This window comes from Diadema setosum, chromosome 9, assembly GCF_964275005.1.
Source record: "Diadema setosum chromosome 9, eeDiaSeto1, whole genome shotgun sequence".
Lineage (NCBI taxonomy): Eukaryota > Metazoa > Echinodermata > Echinoidea > Diadematoida > Diadematidae > Diadema > Diadema setosum.
The window spans coordinates 2,932,282-2,956,688 of record NC_092693.1 but is presented as its reverse complement, the minus strand read 5'-3'; the positions used below and the strand labels follow the sequence as shown (position 1 = coordinate 2,956,688).

The 24,407-nt window shown below is 38.3% G+C and overlaps 1 protein-coding gene across 1 annotated transcript in view; it reads right to left on the bottom strand.

Annotated features, from left to right (window-relative positions):
* LOC140233463 (guanine nucleotide-binding protein G(s) subunit alpha-like) overlaps positions 1 to 24,407 on the bottom strand; it is a 101,017-nt gene that overhangs the window by 54,965 nt on the left and 21,645 nt on the right. Inside the window, exon 5 of the mRNA XM_072313582.1 lies at positions 13,970 to 14,067. Within this exon, the coding sequence (XP_072169683.1) occupies positions 13,970 to 14,067 (98 nt within the window). The remainder of the gene's footprint in view (positions 1 to 13,969; positions 14,068 to 24,407) is intronic.

Here is a 24,407-nt window from a genome sequence, read left to right as displayed (position 1 = left end):
CCCAAAATATATGAAAATGATATAGAAGATCACTTGTAAGTCAAGGACTTAATAAAACACAATCATTTGAATAAACAGCACACATTGATTTGTACATTTAAACATATTCGAGTAACAAACTTGGTAAGATCGAAAGTTGGTGTTGTGTTGCATTGGAGCTTCTTCGTGTAAGTGTACTGTTGGAAAGTTGCTGAAATGAAATGAAAATGTATTCCATCACTACACAGTCATTTCGACCTCTGTATGATTGATTTAATGGGTTTGTGGGGGGGGGGGGGGGGAAGGATGAAAAAAAAAGGTGGCTTCAAACATTTTTGCTTGCCAGAATCGGGCAAGCATTTTTTTCTCCTTGTCACAAATTACTTGTCTGACTTTGATTTTCACTTGCCCCGGGCAATGGGGCAAGCGCTAGACTGTAACACCTTGCTGTTATGACTGCTATACTAATTGTAATGATGTCATCAGTTGATCCTTTTCTTAAATCTTCAAATAAGAACAAGCCTCCGTAACCCACTAAAGTTATATTTGCACTAATAACATCATCAATTATTTCCCCTTCGCTCATAAAATGCATTTAACCCTGCTTCCCTACCCATCTGAGTCTGATAATCCTGTTCCCGATGCAACCGCCTTCTAAACTTTGGGAAGTAAAGAATAGAAAAAAGAAAAGGGGGAAAAAACAGAGAACATTCTTCTGACTGGATACAATAGCCGCAGATGGTTGACAGTGACGTAATTTATAATGTATCTAGCCAATATGAGATGAGGCAAGATATTTTCATACAGTACAATACATACCCAACTAGTGCAAATTATCATCCAACATGCTTACTGTATGTCAAGCATTATTCTTCTTGTTGAACTATTTTGTTTTACTCTTCTTTCTTTTTTTAGCTTTCCACCACTCCACTGTCACGTGTACAAGTAGTGTACCGATGCAGTGCAACCTTCAGCCAAGAAAAAAGAAAGAACAAACTACATCCACTCTTCCCGCTTTGGAATACTGACAGAGATAAATATCGTCTTCAATAGAGACACACCTGATGGCGGACAAATGTCCACATTTATCGTTAGCCGAGTTCATATCGCAAAAGTACCGCTCATTAAAGCAAAAGCTTTAAATAGGTACAGCAATAATACGCATGACCTTTCAAAGATACTTTAATTGTGCAGAAAATGACATCATACTTCTTGACCACAAAAGCATACTTATTTTTAAAGCACCTCCCCTCCGTATCCGCTCAATCCACATCTTTACTCTCGGGAGAATTCTCAACATCAATTTCTCTATAACAACTTGGCATGAATGGAATCTGCGGATAAAAATATTTCTTTACTATTGAATAGCCAATGACTGACTCGTTTCTCATTGTGCAACACAGCTCAGTGCTGTCGTCAAATACTCACTTTCTTTCCCCTCTAGAATAGATGGCTATTATCATGATATTATTGAAGCATCAAATAGATGCATAACTCCTTTATCCTTCCTCCATTTTTTTCATTTTTTTTTCTACCATCTTTCAATGCTTATTATTACTTTCTAGAGACTGCTTTTCACTCGGTGCAACATGACAAAGTTATAAATGATGCTGGAATACCGATCACTCAATGTTCTCACAGTAGACATGTTTTTATTACCTGTACGGAATATTTAGGTTATCGTCCACACATCCTTTCAGCTTTTCAGGATTGTTACATTACAGCAATCTTTCAAACTTTTTTCTTTCTTTGGCAAAGGCTTTCTAGTTAATTTTCAATTCCTATAAATTTCTGACTTCCATTTCTGACTTTCATGAGGTACCACCACACCATTCAGTCTGATTTTCATCTTTTTATTCAAGCCACCTGAACATGGAATGAAAATGGGTATTTCCACTGAGAAGGGTACATTTCAAGGATGTCCTGCTTCCAGTATGCATTATGCAGCTGTCATTTGTATGACGCACCTCTTGACCCCCGGGAAATGTGCGTCATGGTCGCGTCAAGTACCACCAATTTGATGACGCGTGGTGCCGTCACGGGAGCAAAATGTCCGTCACAATACTGACCCATTATGTGCGTCATAGTCGGTCATTTAACCAGAGTGTGTCAAAAGGATCGTTAATGGGACCGTCATGTAATTTTGCGAGGCTTCTTGCATGGGGCATGGTATCCGATCCCTCCGTAACAGAATAAAACAAACTCGCGATCGCGAGTCGGCCGAATTCACCGGCTCCTGGAAACGCGAAAATGACACAATTTTCAATCAGTTTTATTATAACATACTGATACTCACTTCATTCTCGTATGTCTTCTTTTTCTATCTGATGTCAGACTAAAGGTCTTTTCAGAAAGTTTGAGTACAAATTTGCTCCAAAACCACACTACCAAACACGATTTGTGATTAAAATCATCACATACAGCCCGCAGCATCGCGAAGCTCGCTATCCTTCAATCGCATTCACTGTAGTGTAGCATCGACCGTCGACCGTGGAACCTGCAGCAAAACCACGTGCGTGATGTCGACCATGTGGTACATGTATACATACAGTACACGCGTACATACGTATACAGAAGGCGAGGCATGGCAGAGGCCAGGCCCCAAAACACATACAAACGATTATGGAACTAACATTACTGAGAGTCTATTAAAACCTGCATTAACTTAAAATAGTAAATTCTATTTAAACACTAGCCATATAAACCATGTACCTAACTTGGGTTTAATAAGGTTCGTGTTTAAATAGGCAGGGGCTTCAATCAGGCTGTTTTCGAATCGGGGAAGGGGAGGCGGGAGGTTACGGAAAAAATTACTGTGGCCACGCCATAGTTTCGCGAAACTAGATAGTTTGCCATAGCAACGTGTATATCAAAACACGCGTTTCTATGGGATGTCCATGAACTAGGGAACGGTTTAGAGAAATTCGAAGTCATTCAAGGTTGAAGTGGTTTTTTCCTACGCATTTTTTTTTTTTGTTGTTGTTGTTGTTGTTCATATCTAAAAAATTCGATTTCTTAATTTTTTTCAACTGGTATTTGGGAGTCTTGTAATATATTTAAAATGTTGATAGAAATTTCTGAATATATTCAGAAAGTACGCCTAGGCGCCTACTGTTTGGATAAACGGTAAACATGCAGTCTACGTTCGATACGAAGAAATCATTACGTCTTTCACGAGGAAAAACATACAAAACAAACAAAAAACACCTACGAACGAATGTTGATAGCCAAAACTTTGATAAGTAATAAGCAGTTATCGTGAGCGTGAACTGAAATTAATTGTCATGATTTTGTTGTCTAACCAGGTGATGACTGCATCTCATTGAACCTACTCGTAGTGAATTTCTCTGGGCATATACGAGACCTTTTAAGTATTTCTGGCTCAGTTGCATTTTTAATTGACTGATTAATCGATCTTTTTTTTATTGTTCAGGGAACATAAGATATTCGATCAAGTACATTATATTCGACTGTTTGATGTTTCCTACTATGCGCCAAAAGAAAGGCTATAGAATCACGATATCTTTGCAATGATTCCTTTAATTCAACTAATGAGCTGGTTCTTCGATCGATATTTCCATGATATTTACACGCTGTTTATTCCAGTGCGCGCATTCTTCCGTCTGGCACGCACCTGGGTGTGGCACCTGCTTTTGTGGAAATTTCCACAAGGGGAGAGGGGTGGGGTGTCAAGTTTCTTCGAGCCGAAGAGACTGCGTGTAAAACAATCTCTTCGCTCTAATTTATTGTCATTCGTGCTTTCCCCTTATTCTTTGCTGATATTGAACATTTAGATTTAACTTTACGAAGGTTGGTAGCACGTGGTTCTATTTTGTTGTGAGGTGTATGTAATTTCTTTTTTTTATCATTCTTGGAAAGGAAAAGAAGAGTAAGGGGAAAGAAGAATAAGAGGGAAAGTAAAATGAAACGAACGGCACGTACGCTCAGCATTCACAGTAAGCCGTCTTTTTACACCAGCATAGTTATCACATGGAGCTACTAACAGAGAGTAGCTCCATGGTTATCATCATCACCATCAGACATCACTCAGACCATTTTAGCCTTTTCCTATCAACATTAAGAAAAATAAATAACAAATACAAAGTATCAACACCTCCCAACAACACAAATATTTAGAAAAGACAACACACGGCACACCACAGCGGCTGGTATCAAACTTCGTCGCTTCGATTCGAAAAGGTATTGCAGCAAAGCGGAGAAATCGCCGTTACGAAAATAGCAGTGCGAGACACTTGAAAGAATTACGTCAAATACTTCAAAGTATAAAGGGAACGGATAAAGTGATATAAAATGGAAGAAATCGTACCAAACGATGTGTGAGAAACGACAGTGGAGAACGGTAAGTTTAGTAGTAGGCTTAGTTAGGCCCTAGCAACAGTTTACAGCACCGAAAGCTACGCGAAAATAAGGTGAAAATAAATACACATTGGAAACTCGGTATTGCGACAAGATCCTTAGGATCAAGTCAATAAACGATACAAAACAAAGGAAATCAATTCATTTTGACCGGAAAATAGTTTGTTATAAGTATTCTGTTGTATGAGATCTCCTTTGATAGGCCGAGAAATACATCGAGCTTCCACGATACTCGGGAAAGACAGTTCGAACGCTTTTCACCTGCACATACTGCAGTGCACATCAATACACGAACAGAAACTCACCTCTTCCTTGCAGAAAAATGATGCAATAACGTTACAAAAAACACACACAACACTCTAAAAATCATTTCATACTTGTGAGGCAAAGGACAAGCGGATGAAGAAGAAGAGAAAAAGAAGCAGACATTGCACAACAGAACGCTTCTACCCCGATTCGAATCGAAACAGGGTACTGGAGTGTAGTGGCAGCTGGCTACAGTGTGCAGCTAAGCTACTATACTAACGCTCCCCAGCCGCCCACACAATCATGGGGATACAGTACCACGGCGATCGAAGTAAACATCCAGGGTCCGTGGGCGACAGGGATTCACGCGGGCGAAGTTCCGTTCGGTGTACACAGTTCGCAGGCAGCGAATTGCGTGAGCGCACACAGAGCTCTGCAGCATTCCAGTCTGGCACGTACTGCGAATAAACATGTGCGTCGAGGGTCAGTCATTTTCACGAAGAGGTGCGTCACCATTTTGACTGGTTAATGCGTCAATGTCTCATAGAGGTGGGTCACTTTTTGTGACGGAGGGTACGTCATGGTACCTAAAAGGTATGACGCACATTGGTACTTTGACGCACCTATCCCGGGGGTCAAGAGGTGCGTCATACAAATGACAGCTGCATTATCCCCCAATACAATACGATCTTTGAGAACACTTTACTGAGAGATAACTTTGCCCCCAAATTGCTTCAAACAGAATATATCAAAATTTATGCCAAAATAGAAATTTTGGGGTGAACGTTAGTTACACTGGACTGAAATCTTAGATGTACTACCATATGTAGGTCAAATAATAAATGCTCCTTAAAAATTAATTCTTTTTCAACTTAATGGCCTGATATTAATTAGAAATGAAATCCTTTCGATTCAATTTAACACTGTGTTCTATGCCATTTCTAGACTCAGTGGTGAATGGACTGAGAAAACTGTCTTGTGTGTGTGTGTGCACTTTAATGTTGTGAATCTTGGCTCTGATGAAATTCGCGAAATTAAAATGCACACAAATATTTCTGGTGTTTACAGTTCACTGATGACACAAGTCGTGGGGATTTCAAGTCATATAAAACTGGATGGAATCAATTTCAGTTTACTTGCAAAAACAGACTACAGGTGTTACTTTCAGGAGGTGGCTTTGCAAAGTTGTGATCTGTATGAATTGATAGTCATTGTCCACAACAACTGTGTGATATAAACACAAAGGCCCGAATTCACGAACATGGTACAAATGAAACCATGGTTTAAACTATGGACAAAAACCATGGAGCGCCAAGTGTCGCACGAAATATTTCGTTACGAAATTGGTCGTTTCGTCGACAAAATGACCGTTTCGTTTTAAACAAAATTATCATTTTGTGGGCGAAATGTTCATTTAGTTACAAAATGTTATTTCATTACAAAATAATCATTTCATCGATGAAATGACTGATTTAACGAAATATTCCATGCGACACTTGGCGCTCCATGGTTTTTGTCCATGGTTTAAACCATGGTTTCATTTGTACCACCTTCGTGAATTCGGGCCAAAGGGTATACTCTTGCAGCTACTCCTCCTCCTGCACTATTACTACTGCTACTGCTGCTGCCCCTCCTCCCCCTCCTCCCCCTCCTCCTCCTCCTCCTCCTCCTCCTCCTACTACTACTACTACTACAATTACTACTACTACTACTACTACTACTACTACTACTACTACTACAATTACTACTACTACTACTACTACTACTACTACTACTACTACTACTACTACTACTACTACTACTTCTAATACTACTACTACAGCGTTGTACTACTACTTCTTCACTGTCAGATGCACACATTGCCTATGACCTCCAATCCTGTTTGGTTGGGCATGTATTTAACATTGCCACAACATGGCACTGAATTCATATAGGCCTACTGTACACTGTACATAAAATTGATACAGTGAAGGAAGAAGAACATGTGTGAAGAGTCTGCATAAGAATCAATTTAGCATCTACATGTACACGTCTGTATTATGCAAAGTTGTACACAAGATGATAATTTGGGAAAAAGAAAAAGAAACGTTATACTGTATGTGATGATAGGCATAAAGGGGGTTCATGCTATGCGTTATATATGGATATAATGGATTATATAAAAGGATGCATATTGACCAAGACAAACCTCAGTTTTTACCAGAGACAGAAAAAGAAACAACAAAAGTAAAAATATCCAAACAAACATCTACAAATGTTTTATACCCTTTGCTGTACAATTCATACTCTGCAATGAGAAATATGAAAAAAGGGTGCATGCACCTCAGCAATGAACACATTTGCCCTGTGCAGTTTTTTCTCAGGTTTCTAATTATTATTATCATTACCTTTGTTGTTCTTGTTGTGGGAGGGGGGGGGGCGAGAGTCTAGTTATAAGAAAAAGAAAAAGGCAAAGTCGGGAGACCCTATTTCTCGCATACACATGATGAGCAGCCTGCTATATCATGGCACACTGAGCGGCCATGCCCGGAACGTGCTGTGCAGTTCACACACTGCACTGACACACCCTTTGCCCACATAGCACTCTACAGTCTCATCGCCATAATGAATGCCCAGCCTTGGCTATTTCAGGAAATTGCGTTGCTATTTATAGAAGCCCATTATTGATCGCTAGCTTATGTAGGAGAGAATGGAGGGGGGGGGGGGGAAGTGGTTGGTTCCAGGGAGAGAGAAAGAGATGGTCCTATCCAACACCTGACAGCATGGTAAAGACATATCATTACAGGTTTTCGTCTAGACTAAAAAAATGGAATGGCGTGTACTGGCCATCACTGTACCATCACATGAATGCCATGACCGAATATACACAAGCTCTATCATACTGGGCATGGGTGATATACACAAGCTCTATCATACTGGGCATGGGTGAGACCCACTGTCAAGATTTAATCCTAATGGCATGCAGCTTGATAATAAAAAAGCAAAAACAAAACTAGAAAAAAAAAACAAAAAAAAAAAAACCCACACATGCCCTTTTCTTGATTACATACAGTGTAGTATACACTATTGTCAACTAATACCAATGCCTCTACCCTGCAACTGGGATAACTTAATCATGCTAACCATTGACATTGATGCCGAATAAGTATGATTTGATACATTAGCCTACATTTTAACTGAATCCATCTATTACAACATCACAATTATCAGTATAGGCCCTATCTACATGTATACCTAGACGTGTAACACATCATAACAACTGTTCTCTCTCTATCTCCAAAACACACACATATACACTCACACAAACAAAACACAAACACACACATTCCACACAGGATTGTCTGCAAGAATGGATCAAAGGCACGAAATATTTTTAAAAGATGTGCATACAAAAAAAACACACAAATTTCACATGGCAGAAAATTCCACCAGAAATACCTTATTTTTTAGGATGCCATATTAAAGTACTGTATAAGACACTGAAAATGTGTTTTACAGATCAAGAAAGATAATTGCAACTTAAATTACAATGTAGTTTGTCCAGAGTACTACACACACCTACACAACTGCAGCAGATCAGTATAACAAAACAATTTATTGGGAAAGCAGATGAATGCATACAAAGTTATAAATATAACATTTTGATCATTGGTCAATATTCTATGAAATATGGACCGTGATAAAAAAATGCAACAAAAATGGCTTGATTTCTCTAGACATTTACCGACTGTACCGTCTATATAACGTGTTACCTATTCATGAATAAATATTCTGAGATACCATATACTTCTTTTGCAAAAAAAAAAAAAAAGTGGGATGGAAGGAAATACCTGTCTTACTGCTCTGCATGGCAAAACAAAATATATTTTTATGAAGTAAATGAAATCCATCTCCAAGTTTCAAAGGAAATGGGGGGGGGGGGAGGTTGAGTTATTGGATTTGTACCATTGCCAAGGTCTTGACAACTAAAAATGTTTATTGAAGTCCATGCACGAATCACAATTTTGTACCAGGGTCATTCTCTGTCGAAACTTTGCTTAGGAGTGAAAGTAATTCATTGGCATTTACAAGGAAGATGGGGAATACCAGCGCACAGCTCTGGGTATAAATACATGAAACATTTGCTCCTACCTCAAAGGCATTATTTACCATTTGCAGATGAAACAAAACCAGGCTTCAGTGCTTTAAAATAGTTCTAAAATGTGAGTTAGGGATAGAAACCACCAGTGTAAAAAAAGTTAATCAGTATAATCAATGTTAAGTATCATATACAAAATGTGAACAATAGTTGTAATAAAATTGTTTCAAGACTTAATAGTCTACAGTTATAATTTAGTAAGAAAAATAGTGATATTTCCTTATATTTTAGGCTTTATTGCAAAATGTATATATTGTAGGATGTTTTGTGATACAACTGACCTACACATGATGCATCAAATGTGATCACTCGAACATTTTTTAAATCACTTACCTCCCAATGGTAAACAGTACCTTTAATTACACAGTACTAGAAGATGGACAATGCAAATATCATAGGAATTAACTACTTTGTTGTACAAACAGATAGCTGGCAAAAAGCTTTTACACTAAACACAATATTTCACAGCCACACTAAACAGCAAGCCTCTAGTTTGGAAAGAGAAAGAAATTATGGCAATGCATATTGACAATTTGCGCAATCATAAATGACTGATACAAAAAGTTGAATGAAATGCCGTCAAGTATCGAAGCACTCTTGTCGTAAGGATAAACGTTTACAATTTGACTGCCTCCTATCGACCCTTGGCTTTTACCAGCATTGCCTACAAGTACTGTTGTAAAATTACAACAGTGCATTGTTCCAGAATGCTAACAATCTGTACACAGTGCTGTGAAGTCACCCAACACATTTTTGATGTTTTTATGAAAATGACTGAATTCCACACCCTCTATACTAAACCAGTTACACCTAACCTTGGCTTGGTTTGTCTTTATTTTTTAGTTCGATACGTTTAAACAGACACTAGATAGATGGACGGAGAGATAGATCGCAAACTGAATACCTCATGAACCTAGGAGCATGTCATTATTTTGTTGGAGTTGTTTAAACTTACGGCTGCTATTCAAATCCCACAGTAAGATGATGCAAACTGCACGAGGTTGCTAAACCTATATGACGGACTATCTCGGAATGCTAACAACAACAACAACAAAAAAGAAACTGCCGAAGTGGCATATTTGTAATTTCAGCTTGATCTCTGTTTTAATATGCATTTCTTTGGAACATCCCGGTCACTTGAAGGAAAATTGTGCGCCCCTGAAACTAAAACAGGCTGTGGCTTGTGCGCAGGAAAATGTGGTAGTTCTGTTCCCCTTTAGGCTCTGACCTATCTTGATTCTACTGAATAAGCAAAGGCTTCAGCCGCTACTTCCTTGTGTACGTATGGCATCCAGGTCTTCTCTTGGATAAGGCAGGCCAAACATTTGGGTACAAAGGAAGACTGCCATTCTTTTCCAAGTAGAGGATAGTTTCAATGGTCAAGTTACACAGCCGATCGTATTCAAGGTGACATAACTCAATGCCTTGAGATATCATGTTTACGCTTGAATTAAAGAAGCCTTAATTTTGGACATCTGACTTTAATCCTCACAATGCATATAATATGAGAAGGATTCACCCCATGATCCAATGCCCATATGAGATCCTCTGAGCCACAGTGATGATTCAAATCTCATAGAGAAGCTGTAATCATGAACTAGACCTACAACCCCTTTTTGAGCTACAATACTACAGTAAATAGCTTCAAGTACAAGTAATGCACATCATTCTGAGGAATAAGTCTACCATTAAAAAAAAAAAATACAAATAAGTTCTTTTCACCTAACCAAACAAAGCCATTGCCATACAAGTACAACTATGTACTGTTTTGTCCTTGACCTTACAGTATGTGAATGTTTTTTTTTTCAAATTTTTTGCAAAGCAAAACAGTTCCTGTACTAAAGCAATGAGCACAGAGGTATTTTTCTGCCATACCAACTCAAAAACGCAAGAGAAGGAACTGTAATTTGAGCTTGAAATTGTCACAAATGATAATTTGCTTTCTCAATCATAATTTCTCATCACCTACGCACAAGTGGGCAATGTTTTTGAACGCCATTTGCTTGTTTGTTTGCCTGTTAGCAATGCCCCATGAAAACTTACGCACAGATTTTGATGAAATTTTCAGGATACGTCAGCCCATTTTGGTAAAAGGATGAGGTGATAGTGTTTACTTGTCATGATGATCATACTCTGGATCCATCTTTTTTCTTTTCTTTTTTTAAATTATTTTTTAGAGGATATGTGAACAGTGTTGTGGTGTTGTTGGTCCTGTGACCTCTAGTGGAGGTTTGCCCCCTCCTACTGCGTCTAGTTTGATAAGTCTAGTTTTCCTTCAGCAATCTCTTCCTATCTCGTTGTAGCAAATGAACCAAAGTGATGTTTAATTGTACGCGGTATGACAGACAGCCGTTACCTTGCCTCACTTGGCAAGCCCAGTACTGATAAAACGAAGGAGGCCAGGCGCAGTTGTCTTTAACATGTGTCATCATTCACATGCCATCACAAACATACATCAATACATACCTACACACAAACACACACACAGACACACAGTCCATAAATACACATCCATCCATTCTGCATCCACCTTCATGCTGGCCCCTCGCTAAAATTAGACACACACACTCACAGATACCAGGTATGCGTGCGCTAATAGACCCAGATGAAATTAGGGGGTCTGAAGCCGTGCACAATGCTCAGAAGATGAGCACGCTGAAAGCTCTTTCTCCCGACTTGCAGAAGGCATCACTGTTACAGACACTACCCATATGACTCCATCTCTCACGTATTGCATGCTCAAGGCAAACTAGAATATGCACACACTCATACTCACACACATACACACATAAACAAACAAATAAACAAACAACAAAAACTATCTGGCAACTGCAAATAATGCAAATGATACAGTGCTTGTCCAAGGGCCCTTTCAGACGTATTGACTTCTTGTATATATTCATATGATGTATGGATGGATACGACGTATTGATATGAGTCCATTCAGATGCAACATCCTGTTATTCGATAATCGTATGGGAGCATTCAGACATCGCGCTCAGTTGAACTTATGTTGGGGAGCTTAATGTACGAGTCTCTCTGTTGCGCAGTACAAATTTTGTGAGGGCTCTATGCTTCGTGTTTATAAATACTTTGTGCTAGACTCATCTGTAGTGGAGGTCAGGCCCTACGCACACACTGCGAATAAGCTCGGCATACTTATACGACGTATCATTTTGAAAAACGAGCTTTACAGAAACGACATATCTAAATGAGCCCATTCAGACAGGAAAAAACGTGCTATATCCATACATCGTTTATCGTTACAAGAACTTTCTTGTCTGAAAGGGGGTGAAATGTTAAAACAAAAACCTTCAACCACTGAAGACTAGTCCTGGATATATTTGGGCAATTGTCTATGGGAAATGCATGTTATAGCAAAATCTGCTCCTTCTCAAAGAGCTAGGGGTGAGGTATCCCCAAACAATCGGCTGAATGTAACTTTACACCATTAGTAATTTCTGTGTGGACCAAAATTAACTATTTCTTGCAGACAAGCAACTCAGATCTATGATGCACTGTCCAGATAATAATTTTCACCTTATTATGAAGGGGGGTGGGGGAGAATGTACTGTATACGCCAAATATTTCGTGAGGTTTTTATTTTCGCGAATTCCACGAGTCAGGTGCTATTTGCAAAATCAAAGACACGCGAAAATATTGATTCTGATCCCGATGTGAATGTGACATATGTGTGTACACTTCTCCGTTCTGTACAGGACTCCACGATCGCGAATTTAACCACTCGTGAATCGTCAGGAATTACCAATTCGCGAAAATCTAGACTCATGAAATATATGGCGTATACAGTATCTTCTACCTTTATTCAAGATCCGAGGATGCTTCTAAACGTGACAGAACATGTAAAACGATATCAGGCAAACCACAGGCTTCTTCCCACGGTCCTAAGCCTGACCTAATCAAACTGACATGGCCACATTCAAAAATGACCCTCCATCGGTGTATTTCTGTCCGATACTGTCCTCATTTTTTTCTCTTTTTCCCCCTTCTTTCGAAGACCTAATTTTCTTTGGTTGTGCGACATTGCATCAAGAGAAAAAAACTGCTGTGACTGCTATGTTAACTGCTTTATGCTTAACCTTTCACAAAGAATAAATAACTCAACCCTCTACACAGCAACAACGTCAAGATGAGATGGTAAAATTGTTCTCCTGCTGGCGTGATGATTAAGCGCACCGGATTTTTCCCAAACCCGCCAGGTGCTGAAAATAGACGGCCGATGCAAAGTGTTCGTTAAAAATAACATTTTCCTGCCAAATTTAGCTCTGGAAGGCTGCCAGAGGAATCAAACCCCCGTGCACGGCAAAGAAAAACGCCAATTTGGAGCATCGTCAGAAGAGCAAACCAGAGGTCTAGGTATAAGTTGGCAGAAGCAAGAACGGGGTGAGTACAGTGGCATTGAGTTCTTCGAGGCAACAAGGCGAGTTCTCTAATTATAGCACGCTTTGTCTGGTACTGTCATCACAGAAACCACAGTAAACAAACAAACACATATTTCACATCCGTATTATAGTCATCTCTTCTACAAACTCCATAGTTTGTGGTAGAAGTAGTACAATGTGCATCTGAGAAACGAGATTCCACAAGTCACCATTTTCTTGACAGGAAATTTGGAAATACAATACACAACAGACACACACACACACACACACAATAAATGTCAATCGTGTCACCTTTAAGCAAGAACAGTTTAAGATCTAGAACGTAACCAGATTGTAAAAAAGCAAAGTACTTCACACTGTGCCAAATTTTATGGAAACACTTGTTTTGCAATGCCTGTCAACAATATCAGAATCACAGGCATGTTTCATTGAAAGCTGAATATGACATTAAAAATGTTCATAGGAACGCTGCGACCTAATATGTAGTCACGTGGAATATTTCAAATATATGTACGTATGTAAGTTCGTTTATCTATCTATCTATCAATATACACATAGGTACGTATGTGGGTGTATGTACATTTTAATCAAGGCTTGACACAAATTTTTCTTCCGGTGGCTAGACAATGTAATTTAGTGACCCAATCGGGCCACCAAAACATATCTTTTCTTTAAGAATGGTGGCCCGACATCTATTTCTGATGGCCCCGGGCCACTGTTAGTGTCAATCCTTGCATAGCTATACATACATACATACATGATACATACATACAAGAGAAAGAGAGGCAGACAGGTAAAGGATTCTCATTGATAGGGTAAGACTTACTATTGTGCGCTATCTATAAGTTGATACTCGTGCGACCTCTGGTAGCAGCCCTGCACCCCGGCATCTTCCCATAAATGTTTCGTGTGTTCCCAGAATTCCTGCAAAAAAAAAAAAAAGGAAGCAATGAGAGAAATCAATTGCAATGATTACTGCTGAGTACTATAGTTTCCTGTAAAAGTGCTTGTTAAATGGATAAGAAGAAGAAGTCAAGACGTGGGCATACTACTTGGTACGAAGGATTTGTGCTTTTAAAAATACATGGTAACAACGCAAATCCTCCTCTTAGACAATGCACAAAATTCAAGAGAAAAGTGACACATTTGTAGCTGAAAGGAAAACTATTTACTATAAGATGCACCATGCCATACCCTGGGGTACCGTCACACCCCGAGTTATGACATTGAATAGCGCCATCTTGTGTTCATACGATGTACAGTTACACACAGTCAATTTTAGCAGTCGGCAACAATGATCCTGGTACGCGTATTCAGCTCTGTTACGACGTCTTTTTTTTTTACCGTAATTAGAATAGTAATAATTTTCATAATTTTTTCAATTTTTACAATCTTGAACAGTAATTCAGAAGAAGATTATTTCAATCCACAAACTCGTCCCACGATTCATAAAAAAAAAACCAAACAAACAAAAAAACTACTTTACATCTTCCATGTGTGGACCAGTGAGGCATAGTGCGGTGCTGCTGCCGGTGTGTGACACTGAAATCTCACCGGTGCAGTGTGTGATGAGCGCTCATGTTATGGTGCTGCCGCACTGTTGAGCTCATTGTTAAGAATTATGTCATATAGTTTTTGGTAACCCAGGGTACAGCGATTAAAAAAAAAGAAAAAAAATAATAAAATTAAACAAAACGGCCAATTTCTATTTTCAACTCAAGGGTACCAAAAGCTGGTCATATACAGATTCATACTATTATATCAAACAATTTCCTCTGAGTACTGATTCTGCCAAAATTCTGTTTGTTTGTTTTTTTCTGATCATGTAACAGTGATTATTACACAGAGAGAAAAAAAATATTCACAGAAGACTCGCTTATGGCTAAAAAACAGCCAAATGGGATTTGACTGTGTGGAACAAATCACTTTAGTATAGAATGACCCACACTCTGTTCAATGTCCCTACCTCTCCAAAAAAGAAAAAACAATGTTCATTACTGGTACTTTGAAATGGTGAAAATTGGAAATTTTCAAATGTTTTTCTTTTCTTAAGCAAAAAACAGCTGCACACATCTGTATAATCTGTGTGCTATTCAGCAAATTGCAAAATACATGGCAATCCCTGTAACATATGGTCTGAAATATCACATAACTGGCATATATTTTGCTGTTTTCTTACCAATGCAAATACAGGTGACAGGGCATCTGATGCTACCCTGATATATGCTGTATGTAAATACAAATTGATACTTCTAATTTCTTGTATCAGATCTCGTGTGGGACAAAATAAACACCTGGATTGGACAGATATCACAGAGAGATGGAATTTACAGTTAGGTTCGAAGAGAGCAGAGCTTGACAAAGTAATTGCATCGCAGTGTCTTGCTTTTGCCCATAAATACAAGAATATCACACATTGCAACAGAATCCCTTTTTGTGGGTCTCTGTGTTAAAGTGGGACACTCATTTGGGACTTCAACTTCCTCGTTTGGACTTCCTGCAAGGTGCTAAAATTAGTAGCAATATCGTTATTTATAGATTGTGCGAGAAGTGAAACAGAACCCTGGCACGCAGTAGTTTATATTACTAGCTACCACGCAAGTGATTGTTTCAGAGTCCCCAGGGTAGGATCTGTTGTCAATTATCACAAGATGTGCATTTGGGTACTTAAGATTCAATTTATCATTGTTTCTATCCTATCTTATTTTACATGTGCACAACCTCATCCCATCTCCCCCCCCCCAAAAAAAAAGTCAGTCCTGTGTACATAAGTTTTCAGTCACGATGCTACATGAAATGCAAATGGAGAAACTAACATTATTTCCAGAGTGTATGCCTTGCATGCATTATGTACTATGAGCACCATGTAGACCATACATGTAGCTGTAACGCTACAATGAAAACATGGCATCCCAATCTGCAATCTTTTCGGTAGCGTGAAGTTATTTCTAGCCAGTCAAAAGCAATGCACCATGACTGAATCCATGGACCGGTTGCAGAGAAATCAAACTTGCAGAACTTGAATTGCAACAAATCCCTGGCACAGTATAGAGGTCACTATGCCACACGGCAAGGCATTCTTCTCACACAAATTTCATGCAGTCAATGATAATAAGAGACAAAACTTCACATGGCAACAGAGTGTTTAAACTTTCTTTATCATTATCTTGCCTTCCTTCCTTTCTAGTATATGTAATGCGGAACAGGAGTTGTGTTGAGATACTGTAAAACACAATATATTCGCGGCACGAAAATTTCGCAAATTGGAGCTGACGACCTTTCTTGTGGCATGAAATTTTCGCAAATTGCCACTGGCGTCCAATGCATATTGTGTAGGCAAGAACTTTCGCACGCATTTTAATTTCGCGAGCTCCAACATTCCTCATTTTACAGTAACCGAAAAGCCTCCTGACTTCAACTTTGACACCAGAAAACTGAATGCTTGCAACCATTTCAAGCAAATTATCCTCATACACCAGTTTCCATACCTACAAACTTTTTCAGAGCAATTATTCATAGCAGCTAAAAGATATTGTCTTCACTGCATCCAAAGCCTACATATGGACCATCAACCAAATATACATAGGTCAAACCAATTCCATTTACTACAGTAATACACCAGCAGAGTTTGAAGCAGTGAACAGCTAATCACAAGGTCAAAACATTTCTAAAGGTATTATTTACCATTTGCAGATGAAACAAAAATGCAGTGTTAGTGCTTCAAGATAATTTTAAAATGTTGGTCTGGGATAGAAACAACCAATGTAAAAGTGTTGATAAGTGTGATCAATGTTAAGTATTATTGAATATACAAAATGTGAACAATAGTTTCATTAATATTGTTTCTAGACTAAACCGTCTACAGCTATGGTTTATTGGGGGAAATAGTGATACATGTATCTCCTTATATTTTAGGCTTTATTGTGAAATATTAATATGGTAGGATGTTTTGTGATACAACTGACCTACATATCTGCATAAAAAATGTTACTTTGAACATTTTTGAAATCACTACTCCCAATGGTAAACAGTACCTTTAAACATTTGAACACTCCTCTATTCTTACAAATATTCTCTTCTATTGTCATACACAAGAGAATTACAAATACCTTATCTGAAAAAAACAACAGCTGAAAAAAACTTTCATGCTTTCTTGAGAGAAGAAGAGACAATATTCCCACAAAATCTTATTTAAAAATCTTTTAAAATCACACTCCCAGAAAGTTAGATAAAATGTGCCATTTGCTATATAAATATATTCAAAAAAAAATATATATATACTGTGAATTAAACTCTAGGACAGTGCTTATTAGGGTATTGCTTTTAAACTCACATTTCATATGAAGACACCCAGCCACCCGCACTAGTGGTATGCCACCCTTGAGAACAGCTTATCAATGCACTGCAAAAATCAACTCTTCACTAAATTCCTCATATTGTGTCAGACATTACACACTGTTCAATTTGTAACTCTCTTTTGTACAAATGTCAAACTATGGCTTCCTAAAAGAAAAATTGCATAAGCACAAAGTTTGCATGTTTTAGTTTGGAGCTAAACATTTCCACACTGGGAAAATTTTCACTTTTACAGCATCATCGACAGGAAGCTCTATTTTAGCAGGGAACATGTGACATCAAACTCAGACTGCATGAAATGATACCCTTTGTATTCTGAGTTTTGTCTTCTCTGTCAGGAATAAAACACGCTAAAGCTGATTATCAACCTCTTTTCTTTCCTTCTTTTCACCGGTAGATAAACATAAGACAGCAGGCAAAACGTATACAAGAATCTACACTACACACAGATATACTTCTTGAGTGTTTTGCTACTACATATGGTATGCTGCATGCTTTTCTTTTCTATTAAAGTGAGATTTTGTTTGTGAGGCATGTCACCCTCCCATTCTCATACCGACATTCACTAATCTATCTTTGCTATCTATTGTATGCCGTCACACTCTGAGTAACTCACAATTTGCACTATGAGCGAAGTAGGATTGCCAGTTTTTCTTTTTTGTTTGTTAAAAACATGCTGTGTGTCAGCTGCAGTCTTGAGTGACGACAGTATTCAAATGAACTCTTTGAGTCATTATCGTGCTAGCTCCCAACGTTCGCGATTTTAGAAATTCACGACAAACTTCACACAAATGCAGGGGAGGGGGCAGAGAGGGAGAGTTTACACACATGCTTGTCAGGAGTTGAAAAGCTTGCTATCAAATGGGGCACTTTTGAATTTCATGTACACTGTACAATCTTCCCCAGATGATTGATCCAAAGCTTTCCTATCTTGAGACAACCAATGAATGTGAAATGAACAGCAGCCATAGAATCATAAGATTGGTAAGAAACTGACGATATATGAATAGCTCCTCAATAATCTGTGCAACGGGATTGTGGGTAATGAATACACATGAAAGTTTCCATTTATCAGCATCCTTCTCTTCAAATTACAGCAGACATCTTTCCTATTTTATTCAGAATAAGAAGGCTACTTTACTCTGAAATATGAAACATCGTATTTCTAAAAACCAGCATTTATATGTCAATCTGTGCTATGGACTTGAACAGAAATTGGGTGGGTCTTTGCAGGGAAAGTGCTGGCTGGAAACACCACCACGACATGCCCCTAGTGACGGGCCGCTGCCAGTCATTTCATTGGGTTTTTGCTTCTTAAACTCGTTTTTGAGACTTTAATCCAATTCACTTTCTCACTTGAAATGCAATTTCTACTATCTTGGTCATTAGAATCACAAACACTATCTCGATGTCTTCAGTACTGAAGGCCATTGGACAGAGGTCCTTACTGTAATTTAAACAAGCCGGAAGAAATGAAAAATTGAAGTCCTGTAAACTTGCATACGTACACTTTCCCCACATTAATGGAATTTCTATGGCTTCAGCCTAGTGTACCCAAATTTACATGGAAGTGGGAAAACAAATAAATGCAGTTGGCTTGCAATGAAGCTGAGGTCGGATGAATCACAGTTTACAGAAAACACAAATTCTGAGCAATAGCCATTCTGTCCTTCCTTGTGTCCTCTTCAACGTCTTGACCTTCTTCCACTTCTACAGATTCTGTTTATTTTCTCCGTCTGTCAATTTCTGCTCAAATACATGTTAAACTTCAATTTTATTTTTTACTTATACAGGGCAGACTCTGACACAATTACTTTTTGAGCTATTCTTTCAAATTTACATTCACATCGGCAGTGAACTTAAAATTGCATTGTCTTCTTCTTCTTTTAATGACAATGGCAATAGTTAGAGGAAGTACTACAGATGTATCTTTTCTCCAACTCCTCACAAGACCAACCACAACTGGGGTTGGTGATTGAAGGCTACTACAGCTATCAAGGAAAATCAAGTCCATTGCATTGCTAGCCCACTCTTCAGCACCCTTGACATTTGAATGGGGCAGCTCCTGAATAGCACCTCGCCCACTGCCCATCTGCATTATTTGATATTTAGACATCAGGAGCTGGGACCCTATTTACAGCAAGCTTGAGGCCGGCCCAAAGTTTGGTGTAAATGCACTGAGTGACGCAGGCTTGCGTCTGATCCCTTAAGGGACAGTCTGCAGATGGTGGCCTAAATGCAGCATTACTGGAAGAAGAGTGCAAAATTAAAGGCAAAACATCGTTCTCATAAGCCTGCAGAAAACACTGAATTTTATTCTACGATGGAGGCATTTATATGCAAAATGAAATGTGTCATATAACGCTGAGATAACACGATTTCAGATGGGTAATGATGAAAATGCGAAATATTACCCAAAAATGTACTACGGAAGTACCGCAGTTTCCGAGCATACCCAATCGTGATTACTATGTGATGTTTTATATTTGATTACCTGGTACATTGATTGTATACATCAGGCCATAGCAGGGGTCGCACTTAACTTTTTTTTTTAACTAGCCAGGTGGACTACTTAGAATCAATTTTAACACTGAAGCAATATTTTGGCTAGCCAGACGGACTAGTAACTTCAGATCTTTATGATTTTTAGCTAGTCCGACGTGATTTTGGGTGGCCAATGGCCAGCGGACCATCGCCAATTTCGAACCCTGCATAGCAGTATCTTTTTTATGAGAGGGAATCGCAAGCAGCAGCTTCTTAGCTGCATGCGATTCAATATCACTGCTAGGGCAAAATTCGATCATCACAGTCCACACTTCTAATGTTCTACCAACCCACTGCTGAACGGGAAGGGTGTTTTAGGAGCAAAAGTCGTGCACAACGATCAAAATTTTTTTACACTTTTGATCTCAAAATATTCCAAAACAACTCATCAACCTGGCAAATCACATCAGCCAGATAAGTTTCTTGCTAGACCCTTTCGATATATTGCAAATTCCATATATGGCAGATTTGAAGATGACTTTTGAGCCCTTCTGAGAACGATGTGTTACTTTTGGATAAAGTGATACGTTTGGATAAAGTTATTGACTCCATGGACTCAAAATATACATTTTAGGTTCATGGTGTAAACATTTCTTGAGAGCTGCACTGAAATGAAAAAAAAAAAAAAAAAAAGAGTGGCTGCATCACTATCAATTGTACAGATCATTCTGGAAATGACAAAATTGAAGATTGGAAAACAACAACATGATGCATTAAGATCCAAGATGCTCACAACCTCATCATAGGCGGGACCGTACCTAAATTTGGAAATCATGACAGAGAATTTCAAAGCAATGTGACTATTTTTGTCTGCAGATCTTGCAATTCAGGGCCCATCCATGTTGGAATCGATGTGATGACTTTGCATGGCTTCTGTTTATGCAAAGCACTTATGGTGTAAACATCAACAACCCGCTTGCAGTCTTTGTTGTTTCATTGTTTATCTTTAGATTTTGATGTTTGTGGCCCAACATAAGGAGTAAACACATCAGGATGCAAGGTCCATGCGAACAACAGGAGCAAATGCCTGTGAACTCATTACAGCTATCCTTGAGCTTTTTAGCTCATCCAAGATGGATGGTAAATTGATGAATATAGACCCATTCTCACTCTGAGGAAAAATAAAAAAAAAAATGATGATGCCCTGGAACAAAGCAAGACACACCAGTTCATTCCCTTGGACAGAAAAATGTACAAGATAGTGTATACACGTACATCAGTGACTTAGGAATTGTCTCTGTATACTTTATTATATAATTAGTACATTTTGTATCATGCACTATACTTGATTACAGAACAACATATACTAAATTATCCAGAGTGCCATTTTGTTTCAATGAGGTTGCAAATAATCTTAAGTCCAGTACTGGCACATCAATAGAACATACACTAATTGTTATAAATAGCATATAGTAAAACAAGGAATGTTCGCATGCATTTTAGTTTGGCGTATTTCGCAAGAGCCAAGATTCGCGAAATCAAAATACATGCGAAATTTCTTGTTTACACTATGTATATGCATTGAATGCTAGAGGCAACTTGCGAAAATATAAGGGCATAATTTACTATTTGCAGATGAAACAAAAACCCAGCATTAGTGTTTTAAAATAATTCTAAAATGTTAGTTAGGGATAGAAACAACCACTGTAAAAATTTGAATTGGTAAAATCGATGTTAAGTATTGTTAAATATTCAAAATGTGAACAATATTTATTACAAAAATGTTTCCAGACTAAACCGTCTAAAGTTACAGTTTATTGAGAAAAATACAGATCATCTCCATATACATGTATATATTTTAGGCTTTATCGCAAAGATTATACTGTAAAACAAGGAATGTTTGCGTGCATTTTAATTTCGCGAGCGCAAAGATTCGCAAAATTAAAATGCACGCGAAAGTTCTTGTCTACACTATATGCAGTGAATGCCAGTGGCAATTCGTGTATATTTCATGCCACAAAAAGGGCCGTCGGCTCCAATTCGCGAAAAATTCATGCCGCGATGTATGTTTCACAGTATGTGTTAGGATGTTTTGTGGTACAAGAGACCTACACATGCATTAAATGTCATATCTTGAACAATTTTTAAATCACTGTTCTCAAAGGTAAACAGGACCTTTAATGCCGCACAAAAGGCCGTCGGCTCCAATTCGCGAAAACTTCATGCCGTGAAAATATGTTTTACAGTAGACCCCTCAGTCTACATGTATTTTCCATAGGTCCACACCCTATCATATTACGGATCAAAAATTTATCCCACAGTGATTGGTTAAAAAAGTGGGGCTTCCATGATTACAAGTATTTGATTGAAAGAGCTTCCTGTGATTATAGGTATTTTCAGAGCTGTGTCAGAATGTTGGAATATTCGACACTCCATGCCTACTATTTGCAAAATGTCACTTTTATGACAACATTTTGCCAACAGTATAGATACCATATATGCAAATAGTATGCATAATACTGTATAAGCAAAATATTTTGCAGGGTTTTTCTTTTCGCAAATTTAACGAGTCAGGTGCTATTCACAAATTCAAAAACACACGGAAATATGAATGTGAAGTCCACACATACACTTCTCTGTTCAATGCTGTACTCTGCAATCGCAAATTTAACCGCTCATGAAATTGTCAAGAAGTCCCGACTTGTGACAAATTAGACTCGCTAAATATATGGCGTATACAGTACTTTTGAAATGATGTCATAATGCGCTGGTTTGTACTATCACTCTGTGAAATGTAACCATTTCTAACAAAACAACTGCGACATCACGAAGCAATTCTGACATCGCGCATTGCTTCATTCTTTCTCAATAGCCGCAGTCACACAAATTTATTGCAAAAAGTAATGAAGTTTAAGATCGCGATCTTTAAGATCTCGAAGTTTTGCCAGTGTGACCGCAAACTTCTCACGAAACTTCCCACTCCAACTGGGGATTTTTCCCCACCCCCGTCAAACTTCTCGATCTTTTGCCAGTGTGACCACTAGAAACTGAAACTTTGCGGATCTTAAACTTATCGATCTTTTGCCAGTCTGACCGAGCCTTCTGAGAAATGAAACAATTTCCAACAACACAATTGTGACATCACAAAGCAATTCTAGCATCAAGCACTGCTTTGTACATTCACTCTGTGAAATGTAACAATTTCTAACAAATTAATATAACATCGCAAAGCAATTCTGACATCATGGGCTGCTTGGTACATAGGATTCCTCCACAACATTGCATCGAACACATGACTTCTCGCATCACATTTTCCCCTGCTTTTGTTTACGTTCTTACAGTGTATTTTTAAAGATAAAAATAAAAAATCGTCAGGTGAAAACCAGAAGAGCACTATCACATTTTTTTTTCTTTTTTCTGTGTTTTTTTTTTTAATTTTTAGAGATTGATCTCCTTTACATCATGGTGTCAATTTTAAATTTATTTTCATTTTTATTAGTAAAATGTTAAAATCAAAACCACTAGGGTACTTTTATACCCGAAATTTGGAAAATGCTTATACATGTAAATTTATCTATATAATCTATTTTATTTCATGAAAATTGATTGTTTCCTTTTAAATGCTCAAATCTTGCCCAAAGTACCCTGCCTAATTTCTAGTTTCTGTTTAAAACTATAGAGGCCTCGGTACCTCTAAAAATAGTATTCACTTTGGGGCTACGCCCCTCAGTGAATAGTAGTACTTTGAAATTACCTCTGCACATAGTTTAAACCAGAAACTCTCAAAGCAAAGTACCGTAAAGTTCCGTGTATAAGACGCACCCGTGTATAAGACGCACCCCTACTTTCGGACCTAAAATTTAAAAAAAAAAAAAACACGAAAATTTCTTGCGTGTGTCATATATATTATTTCAGCTAAAAATTTCCCTAGAATGCAGCATTTATTTGCTCTATTTTTCGTTTCCTTTTATACTTTCTTTAAACAGTATTCATCGGACATCAGCAAAATATGGAAGACGCAAAATGCGAGACTTGTCTCAGTACTCACTTGCTATTGTTTCACCTTTCAATGTATCATCGTACTCATGAGTGTACAGTACGATCTTTGCTATCATACATAGGGTGTCTCGCATATTGACGCATGTCAGACTGGAAGGTTCATTACGAAAAATAAGAAAAACATCAACAAGTGTAGCAGAGGGATCGTACGGTGAGACGTACGGTGCGTACGGTAATTACACTCACTGTTATTTCGCCCGGAGGGATTACCAGTAACATGTGTGTCTCTTGTAGCATGCTTGTATGCACAGTGCGAGCCTTTTGCAAAAGGCAGCTCGCTATAATTTCAGCACACGCACACAAAGAGCAATGACACAGCGCGCAACGGGCAAGCGCGCTCCGATCCGATCGCTGTGTGCACGCGA